General features: G+C 41.9%; 2 protein-coding genes across 5 annotated transcripts in view; one reads left to right on the forward strand and one right to left on the reverse strand.

The window, feature by feature from the left end:
• LOC135913268 (neprilysin-1-like) overlaps nucleotides 1-21,860 on the forward strand; it is a 159,969-nt gene that overhangs the window by 72,594 nt on the left and 65,515 nt on the right. The gene's annotated exons all lie outside the window — the stretch shown is intronic.
• Nucleotides 1,588-21,740, reverse strand: LOC135899152 (sterile alpha motif domain-containing protein 3-like). Its single transcript, XM_070539382.1, has 10 exons — nucleotides 21,612-21,740; nucleotides 20,404-20,514; nucleotides 17,990-18,048; nucleotides 17,682-17,876; nucleotides 15,972-16,065; nucleotides 14,891-15,052; nucleotides 8,862-9,068; nucleotides 7,465-7,600; nucleotides 5,740-5,813; nucleotides 1,588-2,712 (listed from the first exon to the last, which is right to left on the reverse strand). The coding sequence occupies exons 1-10, from the start codon at nucleotides 21,738-21,740 to the stop codon at nucleotides 2,434-2,436; spliced, it is 1,446 nt and encodes a 481-aa protein (XP_070395483.1). The 3' UTR covers nucleotides 1,588-2,433.

Below are 21,860 nucleotides of genomic sequence, written 5' to 3' on the forward strand. Positions count from 1 at the left end.
TGGTGACTAGACAGTTTGCACATGTTTAGAACAGTATTTTTAAAGATACAGGTAATGTAAAAAAAGTTCAGTGGCCAGGAGACGGTCTTGCACAATAAAATAATAATGACAAACCTATGGCACAAACATAAGAAACCTGAACTTATCACATATTCAGCATTTACCACAAATATATACTTCGATCTAGTGACTAGAAAGCTTGCACAACGGCTAAAACAAAGAAATCCAGGCACTGTACAATGGTTCCAGTGGCCAGCAAAGAATGAAAAGGCACAAATTTAAGGAACTTATCACACACTTAAAATATATCAACATACGAAGCTTCAACCAGCTTATTAAACAATCCCTTTTCACCAGACCATGCCCAGCACTTTAGCATATGACTAGATTTGTGAAGCTGCCAAATTTAAGCCTTGTCAAATTGAAAGTATTGACAATTTTTGTCCCATTTATTACTTCACTTGATAGACCTCAACCGAATAAATAAATTATGGCATCTCAATTCCCCAAGTATGCAATAATTAATTAAATTACTTTTTATTAGGACTCAAAATGCATGCCAAGAGCAGTGCTGCTTCAGAGGTGTAAAAGGTTACGCATGTAGCGATGAAACCAATTGCAATTTCATGGCACCGGATACTGCCAACGTGTATGCACACCACGGTCGTGGTGATTAAAGCCCAGTCCATTTAACACTCCACGGGACAAGAGGGAAGGGAGTGTCTCCCTGTATTTCCAAGAGAAGTGAACAATCAGAGGGGACAGTTTGGCAGCTTTCGGCGACACAATCAGTTCATGCCCTTAACTTCAATTCAATTCAACTACTACACACTGCCAACTTCACTTTCGGTGAAGCGACAAATAACCTTTTTCATGTCCGAGGCCTCTCTGCCAGAAGAGTGTTTTGGACGAGCCGTACAAAGGTGTTGTAATTATTAATTTGTAGCACTCTCATGGAACTGAGGCTTCGCACCATAAATATGGAGTCAGCAGCTACTTAAGAAGCCGGGACACCAAATTTTCGTGTCAGTACTCCTTTAACAATCTTGCATTGATGCCAGTCAGTGGTAGTCTGTGCGACTTAGTACAACAGAAATAAAAGTGGAAAACCTCAGCACTATATTGAGAGGTCAACTCATCCCACTTATTGAGCTGAAAGCTGAAACACAGCACAGGTGACCAACATTCCTGAGGGCTTTCTTGCACACCTGTGCTCATTACAAACATTTTGGTGTGCAAAAATAAATTGCCTATAATGTGACTGAATATAACATTTATCTACCGAAATAAATAATAACAATTAAAGGCACTTTTTAATACTCCTAAAGTCATATATAAAAAAAGGTTTCACTAGGCCATTTGACCAAACATTCTTGAAGCCTGTTCATACTGAATCAAATTCGAATGGTGCATAACATAGGAGCCAGTACGTTAAAATTCGCTCACAGTATATCTGCTACTGTTGGTTTTGTGTATCAAGCTCAGCACCTTTACAACATAAAACACATGAGCTGTACACTACTAGTCACTTTGATGCGCTGGCCACTGTATCTTAAACAAATGCACATTGCAGAAAAAAGCCGGCACATATTTTTAAAATAAACTGTGGCAAACAGCACAAAAAGAACTAGGAAAACAATTGTGTGCAAGGCAACAATATTACAAAACACAAGCAATAACTTAAGCTTGACGACCATATTATGATTGAAGTATTACAGTATTGAGGCAGTTTAACATCCACTGTCTTTTTGCAACCCCTACTTGCCGAGAAGGCCCCGGTTTTCACTTCGCAGCTGAACCACTTCATATGCAGCAACAGCTGGCTGGTGAATTTAAAGTGAGGCACGGCATAAACATGACCACTTCAGGAGAAGATGCCATTGGCAACACAGAGGATGCAGAAACATGGCGAAATGGTCAGCTGAGGCACATCTTGATGGACTGCGCACCCAACAATATCTTTAACACGAATGAGTCTGCGCTCTTCAAGCTGCTACTAGACAGAATGCCTGCATTCAATGACGACACATGCACTGGCGGTAAGCATGCCAATGACAGGATTTCAGTTGCATTCGAAGTGAATCATTTCTTGTGATTGGGAAGTCAGCCATGCCAAGATGTTTGAAAAGCACCCAACTGCCGTCTAGACTTGTCTACTGCAGCAATACAAAAGCATGGACTGCAAAGCTTTTTGAGGCGTACATGCGCCTCACTGACCACTATGTTGCAGCGAAGAACAGAATTGCAGTTATCCTAAATGCATCGGCGCACACCACACTAGATAACTTTGCAGCTGCGAAGTTAGCATTTCTGCTTCCTAACACATCAGATTGCCCAGCCCTTGGACCAAAGCATCATTTGGGCTGTGAAACTACACAAGAATCGGCTGCAAAGAAGTTTATTAGGCCATGAGTGTGGCCACTGGTTAGTAGCCTATGGCTCTTCCAGGGAGTCTGCATGGCCTCTGAAAAAATTGATTAGTTGAAGAGCTTTGACGCGCGGCTTTGTGTGCGTTAAGTTCAGAAATGCATGTTCTATGAATGTTAACATTTTGTGCGCCTTTCGTGGGTATTCCACATGAAACACCCAAAAGGATGCAAAGAGGCAGGCTACTCCCGAAAGCAGCGAGGAGACTTGAAACACTAGTTGCTTGTCGATGTGCAGTGCAAATCCTTCATCCTGCACCAGACACGGGGTCAGCGGGGCTTCTTCCTAAGGTTAAAAAAAGGAATGCTATTGTGTAATGTCTTTTAGAGTCAATAACGCTGAACCAACTACAAAAAAAAACATTTTCGCTTTAGACCCACACGCGAGTAGTGGGTGTTTAAGAGAAAGCCGGACATGTCCAGTGACTATTGTTATCCTGATAAAAAAAGACTTTCTTTCGTTTGTTTTTGCTGCCCAAGTGCTGAGGACAAAATTAGTTTTCAAGAAACATTTGGCTTCACAAAGAAAATATAAGCACCTAATGAGTTAAAGTACTTGTTGCAGATCTTTCCGAATTCACATTTTGGTTGGCTCCCAAAGCAAAGGATGGTGGGTACTGCTCTAAGAATACTTAGCAATAGACTACAGGTCAAAAGCCTCGATTCGGTTTTGTGCCGTAAAGGAACCTGCTACAAGCACATACAGACCGCATGTGTCGCAATGGTGGAACCATTTATTCAGCCACATTTCTCATTTTCCAATTCCAAAACTAAAATAATGCAACTTGTTTTTTAAGGTTGCTTTAGTAAAGCCAATAAACTTATTTTAGGAAAGTCAGACTGCTTTTTTGAAGAGTATTTTATCATAAAGGTCATTTACTGATCTGGCCAAACTTGAGCACCTCTCGTGGGACATTTAGTGCTGTTGAGGGAAGAGATACTTGCTCGAAATTCAAACTTTCATGGCAACAGGTTGGCAAAATTTTGAAACCGCGCACTACATAAATTCAAATAAGAATAAAGAAAAATCTCTAATATGCAACACTTCGTTCTTGCTTTTGATATTGTAGCAGTGATACTCTGCGGTAATCAGTTGCAATTGAGGCAACTGACATGTAGTCTGTCGCTAAATATTCTTAGAGCTATAGCTACAATACTTTTCTATTAGTACTTAACCAAATGTGGATTCGTAAAAATTTGCACAAGGCAGTTATGGCTCACCAGGCAGTTCTATACTTTTGCATAGAAAACAATGGTCTCATTGTACATGACACTCAGACAACTGATTACAACTTTTTCATTAATATTAAGATAGCCACCTCCATGCCCCCGACAAACATGCGGTACTTGAAGGGACACTAGAGGCAAATACTAAGTCAATGTAGATTGTCAAAATATAATTCCAGAAACCTCACTGCACTTGTTTCGTGCCAAGAAAAGATAAAATCATGTTTGAAGGGTTCGGATGCCTTTGGCGCAATTCATATAACCAGCCCGCAAGTGGCGACTTTGCATACGCAGTCGCCGCCCTTTACTGCCATCGGTGAGTAAAACTGTGCCCAACAGACATCACGGTTTTCTGCAGAAAGCGCAAGCACGCAGCCAAGAAGCAACAGAGCAAAGAGAGAGTGTTGGATTCGCTGCTGCAGCTGCTCTTGGTCAAGTGGTGTGGATGTGGCATTTTCTGCTACTCGCAGTACGCCAGTTTCTTGAGCCAGCAAAACCAGCTCAGCACTACACGATAACTACTGGAATGTGAAAATACAGGCGATAGAGTGGAGAAAATGAAACCCTTCAACCACCCGCGTGGTTGTCAGGGCTTCGTTTTTCTAAATATGAAATAGAACTGGACATCTTTTTCATCTTGCATTGCAATACAATTATCTATTACAAGTGGTTGAGAACTAGTGACAGTTATAATGAGTGCCGTTGTCATCAGGCTAGTACTTGAATGTCCTGGGGGAGTCTGATCGTCTCTTGCCCTTACGTAAATTTCTCGATTACTAAAGCTTCGTTCAAGACAATAGTGAGGCCTTAAATGTTCTTGAGCTCTAATTTATCATTTCAGCTTGACTTAATATTTGCCTTTAGTGTCCTTTAAAAGCATGATGCCTATTGGCAAAAGTATCCTGTGGCAGTTAGAAGAAATAAACAAAAGCATTAGGTTTTGGGCGAGTTGGTTGTACATGGTTCTTATTAGCGTTTTGCACGCACAAAGACGGGACGTCAAACAAAAAAGGGACACACAATATGCGCAAACTCAACTGGCTTTTATTGTGACAGCAACATATATAAACGCTTCCACAATCAGAAAAAAAAATGAGATGGCAAGAAAACAAACAAAACCAGGTTTGCAGCAAAACTGCATAGCCACATGTGCCGGCGAAACCAAACGTTGTCACTGTCATACATTTTCACCGCCCAGAAACCTCACTTCCTTATCCCTTAATGCTACAGATGGGGCACTAACACAACTCTGATCATGCCAAAGAATTTCTCTGGCTTCAACTATCTCCCTGGTTAAGCAATTTATGTGAGAAAATAATATTGTGCATCTGTTAAAGATAGGATAACACCCATTGCATAACTTGTAGTGTTCTGCCATGTGGCCTTCAATGCCTTCCTTTACCTTGCGGTGATGTTCTGCTAGCCTCTCGTTTATGCATCGGCTGGTTTGACTGATATAACGCCCGATATAACACCGCACGAGTTCGTTGCATGCAAAGAAAGTGTAGTATATTGGGTTCCCTTGACGTGCGGCAAGTGTTATATCGGTCAAACCAGCCAATACGTAAACGAGGCTAGCAGAACATCACCGCAAGGTAAAGCAAGGCATCGAAGGCCACATGGCAGAACACTGCAAGTCATGCAATGGGTGTTATCCTATCTTTAAGAGATGCACGATATTATTTTCTCACATATATCGCTTATATCATATATATCACATATATTGCTTCTGGGCGGTGAAAAGGTATGACAGTGATGTTTGGTTTCACTAGTGGCTATGCAGTTTTGCACATGGTTTTGCTTGTTTTCTTGCCATCCCGTTTTATTCTTTCCGATTGTGGAAGCATATATATATGTCGCTGTCACAATAAAAACCAGCTGAAGTTTGCGCATATTGTCCCTTCTTCGTTCGACGTCCCGTCCTTGCGTGCAAGTCTAATAAGAAATAAACAATCTGCTTTTAATTCCTGTGTACTCATTTTAATAGCCAAATGTAGCACACTGAAACACAAAGTGAACAGAAAGCCAATCAGAATGATAAATGCAACAGAAGCATCTTGATAGTCAGAATCCTACAGGCACTCACCTGCGTAATGATGCTATCTATGGGCTCCTTGCAGCGCTTTGCTACAAACTGCAGAACTGCCAGAACAGCATCCTCTGTTAAAAAAGAAATCAGATATTGTAGAATGCTTAGGAAACCTTTCACACCAAACAGCTTACAGCTTTTATATAGTGCCTCAGAGCCCTGCATGGGTAATTCATCTACTGTGATAAACACTTGAGGTACACATAACTAGTGAAATAACTGTGCTTTAATCTTCCAATGGATGATTACCACCAGTAGCAATGACTGTGGGTCTAGTTTCGTCTGCTTGCTGCTCAATGAAACGGGAAGAAATGGTATGTGCTGAAAACTCGCGCGCTTGCTCCACCCTTAGAATTATGGCATATTTTAACATTTCTTTTGGATGCTTTCCCTCATGTTTCATGGTTTCGTAACATACTGCCAAATATTCCACATATCGAAACATACATACATCCTATTTTTTAACTGTAGAGAAAACTATGGTTACAACACTTCAGAATAAGATCACAAAGAATTCAGAACATCACATTAGACAACCACTAAACCACTCATCTCAAAAATGTTGAAGTGGCAGCAGTGTTCACAATGAACATACAACCAGAATTTTTTCAAAGGTTCCGTATTAGCAAAGTTACAGGCCTTTGCTACCCTCCTCACTGCACTCTGTTCTCTCTGCATATTCCCACCAACGCCATGCAGGGCAGCGAAAAGTAAGGGTTGTGACAACACCCTGCGTGCATTACAGCATGCAAAAGAGGGAGCAGAAAAGCCGAGAGAAGAGCACAAGATTCTTTTAAAAATTTTTGGGTTCTTCGCAGAGCATAGCATTGCTACATTCACAAAGATGGTCATTACAGAATGACTTATGCGATGTGCATGTTTATACAATGTGCAAAAAAAGCCAGAGGTGACTTAAGAGCCCTTTAACTAGCTCATTTAGGTTAACTCAGCTCTACGTTGGAGAACTGAGAAAGCACATAATAATTGCCCATTACTGGCTTAGGTAAGCAGCACAAATATAGTTGAGTAAGGTATACAAAAAACAACTTGCTTTATAACTCTTGACAAGTACAAGTAAAAAGAAATTCAAGGTTTCAATTCAACCAGCATTGCCGACTTTCTGATACCTGATACCAACCCCACCACCACCGCAGTTGCCATCACCCCACAAAAAACAATTCCTGAACTCCCTTTAAGGGCAACACCGGCGATTTTTCTATGTCCACTGATTTTAATAAAATTTGGAATATGTGTTCTCTTTTGCCCTCCGAGTATCTGTACCAAACTATACGGCTGAAGATGAATTTTAAAGATTGGTTGCATTCTTGACTCGCGACTTTCTACTGGCCACTGTGTTTGTGACATCAGAGACAATACCGTCACTGTGGCTGGAATCCTCACTTAAATTGCCACTGCCTAGTTTGGAAACTCTGTAAGAGCTCCCTGTGTCAGCAGAAATGATCCGCTTGGCTTCTTTGGCGTTAGCACCACATGTACTGCATGTTTACATTATGGTGGTGTAGGATCTATTGTCACACGAAGCAGCTACCTATTTCGGTATCTCATTTATTGGTTATTTAAAATTACTGGTGAACTTCTAAGCAAACTAAATCACCCTACGGGTGACAGAACTGCCAATGCCATTTGAATATGACAATGTTACAATATGGTTGAAAAAATGCGAGTTGCCCTTTAAGAGCGTCATCATAGAAACATATTTACCGGATCCCACTTCGGAAAATGCCACAATCTCTTCTGGCTCTCCAAAGCTCAGAATAGTGTAACCAAGCTGCTTGCAGCCATTCTCCATTGCCTCCATCACGTTTCTTTGGAAAAGTAGGTCAAACTCCACGAGAAGCTGGAAAGAAAAGAAAGAATGTTCAAGAATTCTTTTATCTACTAGCAAACTAATGCAATAGCGAGAACCAATTGTGCAAGGACAGCCAAGGCAGCAGATATCAAACACCTCTTAGAGCAGGCATCACATAGTAGTACATAAGCTTAGGAGCAAGCAACCAGCCAATAAACCTTCGTACGGCATCAGCATACTGTCGAATTTAAAATTGCTTGTTAGTTACTACATAAGAAAACAGTCAACAAACCAAGAAAGCCAGGTAAATTATGGTTGATTCAAACGTAGAAGCGATAAGAAAAAGGGAAATGAAAGTGGACAAATAAACAAGTAGCAAATCGTCTTTTAGTCCACTTTTTTTGTAACTGCCTTATGAGTGGTATGTTTAAATAAGAAATAATTATTCACGCATAGTTCATCTATATTCATTGTTTTCTTTTATAGCAGTAACTCACAATCAAGCACCTTGGGTCACTTCATTCTTCTCACTCATTGCATAGAAGAGTTCTCGACAGGCAGAATTAATGCCAAAGAAGGGCTTATCACCACATTATGTGCGCGGTGAACCAAAAAAAGTGAATGGTAGAATAGTCACTATTGTAGTCTTGAAGAAACGCACACATAACTTGGCTCCCTACTGTACCTGTTGTCCTTCGCTCCTTTCATTTGCCTTTTTGTTATACTTCCACATTTCAATCAAGCAATTAGTTTCCACTATGCTTTCTCTGCCTTCCCTGTTTTCTTCTTACACAACCAACAGCAATAAAGGCACCTTTCAATTAAGTCAACCGGTGAGTTGTAAGACATCTAAAGCATTGCCTCTCCATATAAATTATGCCCATTGGGCGAATGGCAGTACCTTGAAGCTGTATGAACATGTATAAATCATTGGTATGTGACTGTACCACATCTTTGAAGACAAATGTGACTGGTGGAACACTGTATTAAAATTTTTTTAACCTTGTTTATAGCACTATGCTGATGCATATATTCTACACACTTCATATGCTGAGCATCTTATGGTTGTGCTCTTGTGATTACTTTATCATTACAAAAGAGTTTGCTAAGCTTACTCATCCCAAAATACAACTCAGTTTTGTTATCCCATGTTATTTTGTCACTGCAATACACACACTTGTTTGCTTTGTCCTGAAAGAAAAATGCCAGAATTACTGACTGAAACACTTAAGCCGCTGCCTTAACCTAAAGCTAAGAACCGAGTAAAACAAAAACAAAAAAGATTACAAAAGCTCTTGCTAAAGCATACCGATGCCTCAGTTGCCAGAAAGGGGAACAGCAACAGAGCATCTGACAGCGTAAGGCTGCGAAGTTGATCATGCCTCTCTCTTGCTGTTGCAAGCAGCCTCGGCCTTACTGCCTCTTCATCTTGGCAGCCAGCATTGTCTTGTAGCCATTCATTGTGCAGCCTCAATGACTCGGCAGTTTCCCCATATGCTACAAGATGACTGCAATCCTGAAACACAAAGAAAATCAAGCCCTTTTTACAAGTTGTGAATGCGAAAGCACTAATGTCCAACTGAACGCCACTGAGTAGTCCTTCGAATTTGAACTATTGATGGGCAAGCGAGCGTGTTTATACGGTGTTTTCATTTGGCTTTACCGAGATGCAGTAACTGAAATGATGCAGCAAAACCACAAGAATGCAGAGGTAAATATTTCTGAAGAGCAAGCCTGCAGCATTAACGAGAGGGTGGCAGGTCTTCTTGTGAAACTTAATAAGAGGTACAAAATGAAGATTGTACAGGTCTACGCCCCTACATCCAGTCATGATGACCAGGAAGTCGAAAGCTTCTATGAAGACGTGGAATCGGCGATGGGTAGAGTGAAAACTAAATACACTATACTAATGGGCGACTTTAATGCTAAGGTAGGCAAGAAGCAGGCTGGTGACAAGGCAGTGGGGAAATATGGCATAGGCACTAGGAATAGCAGGGGAGAGTTATTAGTAGAGTTTGCGAAACAGAATAATATGAGGATAATGAACACCTTCTTCCGCAAGCGGGATAGCCGAAAGTGGACGTGGAGGAGCCCGAACGGCGAGACTAGAAATGAAATAGACTTCATACTCTGCGCTAACCTTGGCATCATACAAGATGTGGACGTGCTCGGCAAGGTGCGCTGCAGTGACCACAGGATGGTAAGAACTCGAATTAGCCTAGACCTGAGGAGGGAACGAAAGAAACTGGTACATAACAAGCCGATTAATGAGTTAGCAGTAAAGAAACTGGTACATAACAAGCCGATTAATGAGTTAGCGGTAAGAGGGAATATAGAGGAATTCCAGATCAAGCTACAGAACAGGTATTCGGCTTTAACTCAGGAAGAGGACCTTAGTGTTGAAGCAATGAACGACAATCTTGTGGGCATCGTTAAAGAGTGTGCAATGGAAGTCGGTGGTAACTCCGTTAGGCAGGATACCAGCAAACTATCGCAGGAGACGAAAGATCTGATCAAGAAACGCCAATGTATGAAAGCATCTAACCCTACAGCTAGAATAGAACTGGCAGAACTTTCGAAGTTAATGAACAAGCGTAAGACAGCTGACATAAGGAAGTATAATATAGATAGAATTGAACATGCTCTCAGGAATGGAGGAAGCCTAAAAACAGTGAAGAAGAAACTAGGAATTGGCAAGAATCAGATGTATGCGTTAAGAGACAAAGCCGGCAATATCATCACTAATATGGATGAAATAGTTCAAGTGGCTGAGGAGTTCTATAGAGATTTATACAGTACCAGTGGCACACACGACGATTATGGAAGAGACAATAGTCTAGACGAATTCAAAATCCCAAAGGTAACGCCGGAAGAAGTAAAGAAAGCCTTGGGAGATATGCAAAGGGGGAAGGCAGCTGGGGAGGATCAGGTAACAGCATATTTGTTGAAGGATGGTGGACATATTGTTCTAGAGAAACTGGCCACCCTGTATACGCAATGCCTCATGACCTCGAGCGTAGCGGAATCTTGGAAGAATGGTAACATAATCCTAATCCATAAGAAAGGGGACACCAAAGACTTGAAAAATTATAGACCGATCAGCTTACTGTCCGTTGCGTACAAACTATTTACTAAAGTAATCGCAAATAGAATCAGGAGCACCTTAGACTTCTGTAAAGCAAAGGACCAGGCAGGATTCTGTAAAGGTTACTCAACAATAGATCATATTCACACTATCAATCAGGTGATAGAGAAATGTACGGAATATAACCAACCCTTATATATAGCTTTCATTGATTACGAGAAAGCGTTTGATTCTGTCGAAACCTCAGCAGTCGTGGAGGCATTACGGAATCAAGGTGTAGACGAGCCGTATGTAAAAATACTAAAAGATATCTATAGCGGCTCCACAGCCACCGTAGTCCTCCATAAAGCAAGCAACAAAATCCCAATAAAGAAAGGCGTCAGGCAGGGAGATACGATATCTCCAATGCTATTCACAGCGTGTTTACAGGAGGTATTCAGAGACGTGGATTGGGAAGAATTGGGGATAAAAGTTAATGGAGAATACCTTAGTAACTTGCGATTCGCTGATGATATTGCCTTCCTTAGTAACTCAGTGGACCAATTGCAATGCATGCTCACTGACCTGGAGAGGCAAAGCAGAAGTGTGGGTCTAAAAATTAATCTGTAGAAAACTAAAGTAATGCTTAACAGTCTCGGAAGAGAACAGCAATTTACAATAGGCAGCGAGGCACTGGAAGTCGTAAGGGAATACATCTGCTTAGGGCAGGTAGTGACGGCGGATCCGGATCATGAGACAGAAATAATCAGAAGTATAAGAATGGGCTGGGGTGCATTTGGCAGGCATTCTCAGATCATGAACAGCAGGTTGCCATTATCCCTCAAGAGAAAAGTATATAATAGCTGTGTCTTACCAGTACTCACCTACGGGGCAGAAACCTGGAGGCTTACGAAAAGGGTTCTACTCAAATTGAGGACGACGCAACGAGCTATGGAAAGAAGAATGATAGGTGTAACGTTAAGAGATAACAAAAGAGCAGATTGGGTGAGGGAACAAACGCGAGTTAATGACATCTTAGTTGAAATCAAGAAAAAGAAATGGGCATGGGCAGGACATGTAATGAGGAGGGAAGATAACCGATGGTCATTAAGGGTTACGGACTGGATCCCAAGGGACGGGAAGTGTAGCAGGGGGCGGCAGAAAGTTAGGTGGGCGGATGAGATTAAGAAGTTTGCAGGCACAGCATGGCCACAATTAGTACATGACCGGGGTTGTTGGAGAAGTATGGGAGAGGCCTTTGCCCTGCAGTGGGCGTAACCAGGCTGATGATATACGTGTAATCTTGCCTTGCTTAACCCTTTTAATGGCCCCTTCCCCTTTCTTTCTGACTGCTCCTCCATCCCTTTGGGTCTTTTTCATGTATGTTACAGCAGACATTGCATGCTACAGCTTACTTTGTCGTCACTTTCTCCCAATTAAGAACTTTGAAAAAGTTCCCTAATTCCAATACCTGTCAAAGTGCAGATTCCACACTGGCTTGGCATGGCTTCCCTGTCAATCCTCAGCTCATGTCAATTTTTTTTCTTTGCATATAGGTTCAGCAAACAATTCATGCCACATAGCTGGTTCTTCGTTGTCCCTTTATCTGATTATTCAACAGTTTATATGTTGATTCTTTAGCCTGTCAATGTGCAAATGGACCTGCTATATTCACTCACCCTGGCTTCCCTGCCGAGACCCAGCACCAGAACACAGGCCACAGGCACGTGCCCCACCTACTGTCAGAAGTTTAACTTACAAATTTTGTGTGTTTAAATTAACTCTCTACAGATGGAACAGTGGGTATGCTGTTTTGAATACAAGCTAAGCAATCAATAATGGTGCATATGCTGCATTTATCAGTGCCCCGCAGCCTCTGCTTTAGTGTCGTACTGCGATATGGCATAAGTGTTTTAAACCCAAGCCCGAGTGATGTGTATGCCAATGGTAAATCTGATGAAAATTCTATTTAGGTTTAATTATTGCTTCCATATGTTACATGGACTAAGAAGCAACGTGCAGCAATACAGAAGGAACCCGAATGCTTTTCAATAGATGCAGCTAATAGTTGCTAATCTTTCACTCAAAAGTCAAAGAACAGCAGCTGACTAGAGATGCATGAAATCTGTTTTGGTCATCATGTGAACCAAACTTACACTAAAACAAATGGCTCCAACTCAAACTTAATTTTTATTTCTGTGGTGTGTATGTATAAGAAAACACCTGCAGTCCTTCAGCATCACTGTAGACTGCTTTTTAGTTCATGGAACAAATGGAAGCCATCATAAGACCTGACATGCAACTTTTTAAGAGATGCCAATGGTCACCATAGCCTATACATTATTCATGGCTTTCTTTTGCACTCAGAACAAGATAACGCACTATGCTTTTGCATATAACATAACTGATCGCAGTAGATAACCTTGGGGAAATGTGAATGACAATGAACATGATTGATTTTTTTTTAATTTGCATGCACAAACTCACTTTCGAAGTTTCCGTTTTTTTCAAATTTTGCCACTAACATAGAGAATAACTGCATGTAAGACAAAATACACTTGGCTGCCTGTTTAGCATGTAGCAAAGTATGCACAGGCTGAATTCGTAAAGAAGCTTACTGTTATGAGACATACTGAAGGATAACCAAAAATGTCCTTTCTTGCCCCTCTCGTTGAAAAGCTAGGTTCACCCTTTCTTGTTCATGCTATAGGCTTGTGCAAACAACTAAATTTATTTTATTTCATTGAACAACGTTCTGCAAATAAAGTATAAATTATGAAATCATAAATATATTTTTTTCCCTCTCTAAGTTGGAACATTACGCGATTTGTAAGCTGCGTTTTCTTTGTGTCAGTTACAATTTTCAGGATTCCCGTGTGAAAGGTCTTTCAGTTTGGTCAGCAAAAGGGGTCACTTGCTAAACCACCTGCAACATAAAGATGTTGCACTATTACTGCTTAGATCTTTGCAATTGCACTTCCTTTACTTTGGTATCATTGTGTAGAGGAGAGAAGCCATTACTCTATCATGCATGTGTTCCGTGCAAGCCCCCTCCCTCATTTCCCTGTGACCTCCGGTTTTATACACTGCCTGGAAATACTGGCTGCATGATACTACAGTCACCGACTGATTTCTCGGACTTGCAGTCCAAAAATTTGGACACGCTCGATTATTCGGTCTGCTTCGCGGCACGGCCATTCTCCCCATAGACCATAATGTATAATTAGTATACAACTGCCGAAAGTTCGAACACCTTGCAACCTCTCGTCTGATTTTTCGGACACTCCTTGAGCCAAGTCGATTGAGAGCACCATGCACAGACTCTGACCAGTGCATGGTTCGACTTGCTGAATGCCATATTTGTTTTGAACGGAGCTTCCTTGCTGCCCCATGAAGTGGCTACTGCAAATCCCTGCTCATCATCATCGTTTCTGCCTGCTTCTATAGAGTGGCTACAGCAGTTCCGGTCTCAGCTTAGTAAGCCATGTCAAGATAATTTAGCAGCTGATTTGTTTCTTCTTTGTGCACGACGGTGAGAATAGGTTACGTTTTTCGTTTGTCCAACTGGTGTCAGCATGGTGGTGTTTGCTTTGTATGCTGTGTAGAAGTGATGATCCAACGCGGCATAGGGAAACATCACATTAAGTGTCTAATGGCGCCGACAGTGCCCGCGCAGACTGCGCTGGGGAATGCTGGCAAGCGGGTGCCGGGAGGCCTAGGACTTGTCGCCTTCAGATGTGCTCCCTACTGACACCGAAAATCTCCTGCCCAGACCTGCGCAATAGTTGCATTGCGATTCTGGACACCATCTCATTTGGCAGTTTCACAGGTGCTAACACTGCTGTACTGACGTGTGCAGAGCTCGACGACGGCAAGATCATTCGTCAGGTTTCTGCTACACCACCGGACAACTCCGAGTACAAGCAGTGACTGCTTTCAGCTGCCTATAGTGAATGTACGACCCTCTCAGAGATTTAAGCATATCTGATTGCGTGTACATGGAACAGCGTGCAATGGCACATTCACAATTTCTTCAAGCCTACTGCCAAGCCTGAATAAGTGCGTGGAAATGAAACTTCTTTTTTCCTTAATGTGCTTTTTCGGACATTTCCGCAGTCCCCGTGAGGTCCGAATAAACGGTCGGCGACTGTATACTGTCCTAGGTCTGTCACTTTCAGTTTTTCAAGCAATTTACAGCTCCACAAAATGGCAGTGCACTTGCTCGACCATAGTACTGTTGGAAAATGTCGGAAAGCTTTTCAGCTGCAACTCACAAAAAGGCGGCATAACTTCTTGTTTGTAGCTTCACCAGAAGCCACCTGCTGTTTCCGCTTGACCAGGAAGTGCCTTTTTTTTGCCAACATTTCTTCGGAGCAATTCTCTGCCTTCTTACGCATGTTCTTGAATTTGTTTCTTAATGCCAAGACCCACGAGTCCTGTGAAGAATTGGAAACATATCACTACTGTTAAAAGTACTTAGAAGTTTATTGGTATTGCCTGTATACACATAGAAGTATGACCATAATTGCAGTTTGTTTTATGCATCGAACATAATTGCTTATTAACAGAAGGTCCGGCCATAAAGTTTGCAACATCCACGCCATAAACTTGGAATAGGCATAACAACATAAAAGTTAGCGTACGTCTAGTTCCGGCGGAATATATGTATATATATATAATGCTGCAGAACACCCCTAGGGCATCAAAACAATGATGGCAGCATGCATCATAAAGCTGGTAGAAGCCCCAACAGTGATCCACTTTTTGCATTTAAACGGACCTAATGCCATGAAAACATGCCAACCTGGCTGCAGTGTACAATAACAATGCTGCAGCCTATGACGTGAAATGGTGCAAGCAATTTCAATGCAGTCAAACAGGCCACAACGGCAAAAAATGAAGTGGCCAACTGTTGCTACTTGATGAATCATAAGTTGATGCCGTATCGCTTGCTGATAGGCAGATAGCTGCTGAACAAATGGTGCAACAGTTTAATTTGATGCTGGGCTCAGATTAAACTCCCAGATGAGTCCCGTCACTTATTTCTTTTCCTTCATGACCATACTCCATGACAAACTATGAACACTGTTTGTAAAAGCTTATCTGTAGCAAAGGAGAACTTTTGGATGAACTGAAACATACACGTCATTATTAGCACAAAGTAAAACACCAGACAACATAAAGTTTATCCCTTTGATCATCTCTACATGACCACGAGAATCAACAGCCATAATATAACATGGCAGCTCAGAAGTGCAGATACATGGTGCAGTCGAATTGTCCATATGAGGTAGAAATGATATTTCTTTCTTAGAAATGTAAATATGGCGACAGTATGGGATGTATGAAACTTACCAGGTCATTTCCGCTGCCAACTCTGTCAGCAAGGTGTGGGTATGCACTGACAAGCCTCTCAGCAGCTACGCGGTACAACTGTCTAGAAGGGTACCTGTACATCAGGTGAAATAATCATACAATTAATAAATGGGCAATTTTGTATTCTTTTTCCCAAGAAAAACCAGTGCAAAATATTTGCCAGTTTTAATTAAATGCTAATCTTAAGTATAATAAATGCAAAATACACATGGAAGTGATCTCAAAGACTAAAAACATTTCTCGTCTTTGTACTTCTGTCTACACACGAGTTTTGTGGAGCTGCGTCTGCTGTGCACTGTGGGAGATCACACCAGAGCTATGTAGCAGCATGGCATAGATACTACAGCCACGACAGGGTGCTGCAATGTGTCCTCTCACCAGTGCAATGCTCTGACAACTGTGTTCTGATTAGCCTCTGTGAATGACATAGCTTAAGCACAAGTGCCCATCTCGCATTGAGAGTGCGTCATGCACGGCTGAACCAAAAGTAGCATCACAAAAAATATTTTTAAATTCCCAAATTTTGCGCGAGGCCTTGTTAGCCCCCTGTGTAGCTTCTGGCATGCTAGTGGACATGAAAGGAGAGAGAAAACTGCATCAGTGCAATAATACCTCTAACTCTACTTATGCTTGAAGTACACAACAAATTTTGAGGCACAAGATTTGCTAGGCAACATACTTTACAGCAGTGGGCAGGACATGTAATGAGGGAAGATAACCGATGGTCATTAAGGGTTACGGACTGGATTCCAAGGGAAGGGAAGCGTAGCAGGGGGCAGCAGAAAATTAGGTGGGCGGATGACATTAAGAAGTTTGCAGGCACAACATGGCCACAATTAGTACATGACCGGGGTAGTTGGAGAAGTATGGGTGAGGCCTTTGCCCTGCAGTGCGCGTAACCAGGCTGATGATACTTTACAGTGACATCATTCTACAATTAGTTAGAAAAGTGTTTTAGGGCCCCTTGAGCACCAATTCGGAATTTTTTCCACTCTGAAATCTGCACTTGATGCTGCAATTAGTAGTTACAAGCACTTTAAAAAACTGAGTGCCAATTGGTGTTGACACATTCTGGACCAAGTGAAGTGGGTGCCATCGCAGCATTGTCATGTTGCTACATCAATGCCCCCCTCCTCTTTGTGGCCTGCTGGTTGCCAGTGTCCACTCAGGATGTAGCAGGGGTCATAGGGTGATGTTATCTCGTAAAGGAGGGCAGTTACCTCAAGGAGGGCAAGCAAGCTAGAACATTTCCCAGACTTAAGACCGAATTCTGGGCTCATCATAACAGAAGCAAGGTTTGGGTATGGGCTAGCTGGTATTCCATGGTATCAATCGTCACTTACAGCGCATACATAGACGAGGGACAAAAACGAGGGACAGGGCTTGTCTACGTCATCCTTTTTGTCCCTCGTCTATGTATGCGCTGTACGTGACAATTGATATCATCATAACAGTGTTAAATGGTGCACTAATACTTTTAGATAGATTCTGCTTGCTTTGGAAGCATTTCTGTGTCCTGGCACTACAGCAAGCAGAAAAAGTTACCACACAGGTAGTGTATTCTGTGCAACTATATCACGACCAACATCTTATGGCAACGCTGAACACTTATGATGAAAGGTTGAGTCATTGAGTAGTCAAAATACCGAATTAAAGCTGAAAGCAATAGAAGCATAATGGAGCGCTCACCAAGCTATCTTGAAGCAAGCTGCAAACAGTTTGTTGATAATGGCACGTCGCACTGCACAATTAATTGGGACCTTTCTACGAAGCACTTCCTCGTAATGGTCAAAAGAGGGTAGTACAAAATCTAAGTAGTCCTTCTCCTTCTCCAACGGCACAGACTGTACATGCTGCACCTCCTCTGCACATTCTGTAACAGCACTGCAAGGCAATATACAGATTGCTTTATATAGCTAAGTAACCAAAAAAATAGTAATAAGAAACGCTAACATCCCAAAATGTGTGGTTTTTCCCTTTCGGTACTAATAATTTACCTAGCCTGAGTCATTTCCGTGTTGCTTCCACCTCGAACAGCAAACGCAGGGCCTGCACGCTGCGAGATGCACATATATTTAACTTTTCAAACGGAAAACATGAGGCAGTGCAATGTAGCTTAATGAATGAATTGTCAAGACAGTAAAGTAACTGTTTTAACTGTGCACACCCCAACCACTTCCAAGTCAAGGTCTTCATAGTGGGTGTTCATTACGCATATACCCATTAAACATACTTCCACTTCGAACCTATATTTACAGCTCAAGTGAGCTATTTATAGAACAAGGCTGAGCTTATATAGCAAGGACATGTAGAATATTGCGAGCGACGCACATAGTCAATATATGGAAACGCATTAGGCAAGTCTGGAGGCACTGTGACTGCTCTTGTTTGTTCACGCTACATGTAAGTATTCATAAGGTGAATGCTCTGTTAATACTGCAGTTAAAACAGAATACTACAATTTTCTGATAACCTATTATTTCTCATTACTATATTATACTATATTATTTCAATTAACATGCCTTAATTGCAAACCATTGAAACTGCTATGATGTATGTATAATTTCCTTTCCATTCTTGGACTTTTCATGCGGTTTGCTAACACTATTTATTTTTATTTTAACAATCTTTTTCACTGGACGCCTGCACATCGGTGTAACAGCCAGATAACAGTCCTGAAATTTCTGTAATTTTTTTCAATATCCTTATACTGTAATCATGCTATGAAGCCTGGATTACTTCAGTAAAAGTAAATTCATGTTACACATTCATGCAACCAGTTGAAAGTATGCATGGCTTCAGACACGAAACTGTCTGCAAGTGAAAGGATCGTAAGCAGATATGCTGGTTCCATTTAAAAGAAACTATGCAGATCCCACGTACAGTGGGAATCGAAGTCATGCGATGCATTTTGTAGGTAGCTGGCTATAGCGTCGACCCTGCGGTGGTGTGCCTGCACCAGCTCCTTGACTCTCTCAATTACTTGACGCTCATTGTGGAGTTCAGACAAGCTGGGGGTCAGAAAGAACGTGGGCTTGCCTCGTTGCTCAATCATGGCAAACACATCCCCTTTTCTCTGCACCAAGTAGTACCTCTGTGGTACACGATCCTAGAGCTGCTCAAGTGAACTTCTAAAGAGCGCAATGTACAAGTTCATGCATTTCCTGACGAAGCTTCAGTTTTCCAAGAGCTTCTTTGTGTGCAGGAGCTGATAGCGTGCATGAGGGGGAAAACATGCTATCAATTTGCTGTTCGTGCAAAGGCAGCCACCATCCGCTGTTCTGCAGCCGACATACCAGTATCTTGCGCAGGTCGTCTGGTTCAGCACAGGTAGTAAATGAGAATCAGATGCGAGAGTCGGATAATGCAGCTCGACTGACAGTAATGTTGTGACCACACGGCAGCGAGACCGTGAGCACATACCCAGCAGCTCAAGTTGGTTGACACCACCAGCCCCACCGAAATAGAAGCTAGATAGGTAGATAGACACACTCAATGCGGCCAAAGTTCGCAAAGAATGCTTCACATTGAAAAAAAAAAGAATGACGTACGACAGAAACCCTATGTCGTGAAACCCACTCATCATTCTGCATTCCCAATTTACGAGGCAGGTTAACGGCATCGCTCTTACTCTTCAGTGTTGCTAGCATGGGGGCAATGTGTTTTAGGGTTGCTCAGATAAAAAAAATTGCTTATTAAATTTTCCTGCACCTTCGGAAGCAACTGCTGGAGGTATAAACACTTCTGAGGACGAGTTTATTGTTGCATCATAAAAATCTCTGTCCTTAAAAATCACCTGTCAGTCCTTTGAAAAATTAATTGTGCCTAAACAGCTTTCTGTTTTGCAAAACTGCAATGTAGAAAGCCTGGCATTTTCCAATGCCTGATACAGCTTTAAGGTGTCCAGGCAGCAAGCGAGGCAGAAAGCTGAGTGAAGAGGGCACAGGATTCTTTGAAGTATTTCTTTGGCTATTTGCGAAACATAGCTATTAGAAGAGAACTGCAAATTGAGACAAATACACAGAGAAAGGCAAGACAAGTGCCATGTTTTGCATGTCCTCTGTGTATGCGCACCATTTTGCACCCTTCATCTAATGGATACAAAATGCTGGCAAACAAGACATTGTCATCTACTAAAAAATGTGATTTTCTATACAACCTCAACATGTTTATTTTTTAACATTCTTACATGTACCTTACAAACAACTGCTGATATGTGTGCAAGCTTTATCAGTTTTAGTGTGCTGCAATCCCTGCTGCCTCTTACTAGTGCACTCTAGCCTTCTTTAATGGTTCTCCATCCTAGCTTGCTGGCTGCTCTCCTGAAAGTTATGTACCAACTATCAAACCATTAAACAATTATGACCCTTTTCACTTGATGCCAACTACGTCAACCTGTAACCGTACTCACATTCATTTCAGGGGCTATCCTCCGTGCCAATCTTATTTTGGCCTTGTTTTGGATGTTGCTGTGCATATCCAAGTCAACGTAATCTTCAAGCTCCTCGTCGTACATGTGGACCTGGCAGATAAATTTAACATTATAATGAAGAAACGAGCCTTCCGAGGTGAATGGTCCATGTTCACAAACAGTCTAATATGATCAAGGGGGAATGTATACAATGCCGCAGCGAAAATTCAAGAGCTCCAAAATTAGACACATGTGCAAGATCAAATGTGGGACAAAGCTATCTGTATAAAGTTTGTGCTGTTAACATGTGCTAGAAATCATGCAACCAAAGCCCACCCAACAGCACAATAATTTGGATAATGCTGGAGTTGAAATTCAAGTAAAGAATGTTCTGTTTACACACTCGTAAACACATTCCTATATTGCTGCAAGCTTATGAAAGAGCAAAATGAAAATACGTAATGCGAAAGTATGCTAGTGTAAAAACTATCCTAAGCCGCAACAAGACTTCACGCGCCTGAGTAATAAGTTACTAAGCGTAATTACGCATATAACTGCGCAGGTTACTCCTTATAGTTGTCATTCAAAATAAGAGTAATATTGTAAGAAACGCCACAAGTTAGAAAAGCTCAAGGAATGAAGGAGAATAAAATGAAGTCCGCATAAATCAGGTGTTCCGCTTTACACTACAAAAAGCTTAACTTTGAAAGATAATTTCGCTTTGGCAGCACATACTGTCTTCCATTGAGTATATCAGATATACCGTGGTGCTTTGAAATAGTCAGCCCTAGAAATAATTCAACTGGGACACAACGACCCGCAAAGCGCGCCAACAGTTTGCCAGTAAGCGCGAACCGCGCTTGTGAGTAGCGCGCCTTCACGACGAACTTCTCCGTCAGTTTGGAGCCGCAAGTAATTCAACAAAAAGCCTCTTAAAGCTACAATTTCGAGTTGGATTATATCGCAAACGGGTCAGGAATTAACGTTTCGCGGGCCACACTGGAAAAGCGCGCCAACACAGTTATGCCAACATTGCAGCAATTTTAACAGAACCGGCGTCTAGCAATACACAAAAGTTAAATTAAGATTACTTCCATGATCTGTCAGCGCAACGAACTATACAGGCAAAGTTCTTGCGGTGATAGATCAGGAACATATTCCAACTCGCCCAGTTCCCGCTACTTGTATAGTACATTAAAATTACTTACCAGAGTGGTGTCATTGATGTCGGTCAGAGAGCGTAAAGCAAACAGCAATTCGGCGTAGGCGCCGTTTGGCAGCGAAATCTTCTTTCTTTGGCCATCCTCCAGGATAACGAGGCAAACTGTGCCTGCCATAACTGTACGACCGCACTGAAAAGTGCGCGAGGAAGTGGCGGGCACCAGCGCGAACCGAAAGAGGCGCCTAAAGTTCCTATATCTAACGCAAAAAATATCAAGGGACTTGGCATATAGGCT

The sequence above is a fragment of the Dermacentor albipictus genome, chromosome 5, assembly GCF_038994185.2.
Source record: "Dermacentor albipictus isolate Rhodes 1998 colony chromosome 5, USDA_Dalb.pri_finalv2, whole genome shotgun sequence".
NCBI classification, from domain to species: Eukaryota; Metazoa; Arthropoda; class Arachnida; order Ixodida; family Ixodidae; genus Dermacentor; species Dermacentor albipictus.

Coding starts and splice junctions, on each gene's coding strand:
- LOC135899152 (XM_070539382.1), bottom strand. CDS start 21,740: ATGGCAGGCACAGTTTGCCTCGTTATCCTGGAGGATGGCCAAAGAAAG. Junction 18,049..20,403: donor GGATAGCCCCTGAAATGAAT/GTGAGTACGGTT, acceptor TGCATCTCGCAG/CGTGCAGGCCCTGCGTTTGC. Junction 15,053..15,971: donor TTGGCAGCGGAAATGACCTG/GTAAGTTTCATA, acceptor AATTCTTCACAG/GACTCGTGGGTCTTGGCATT.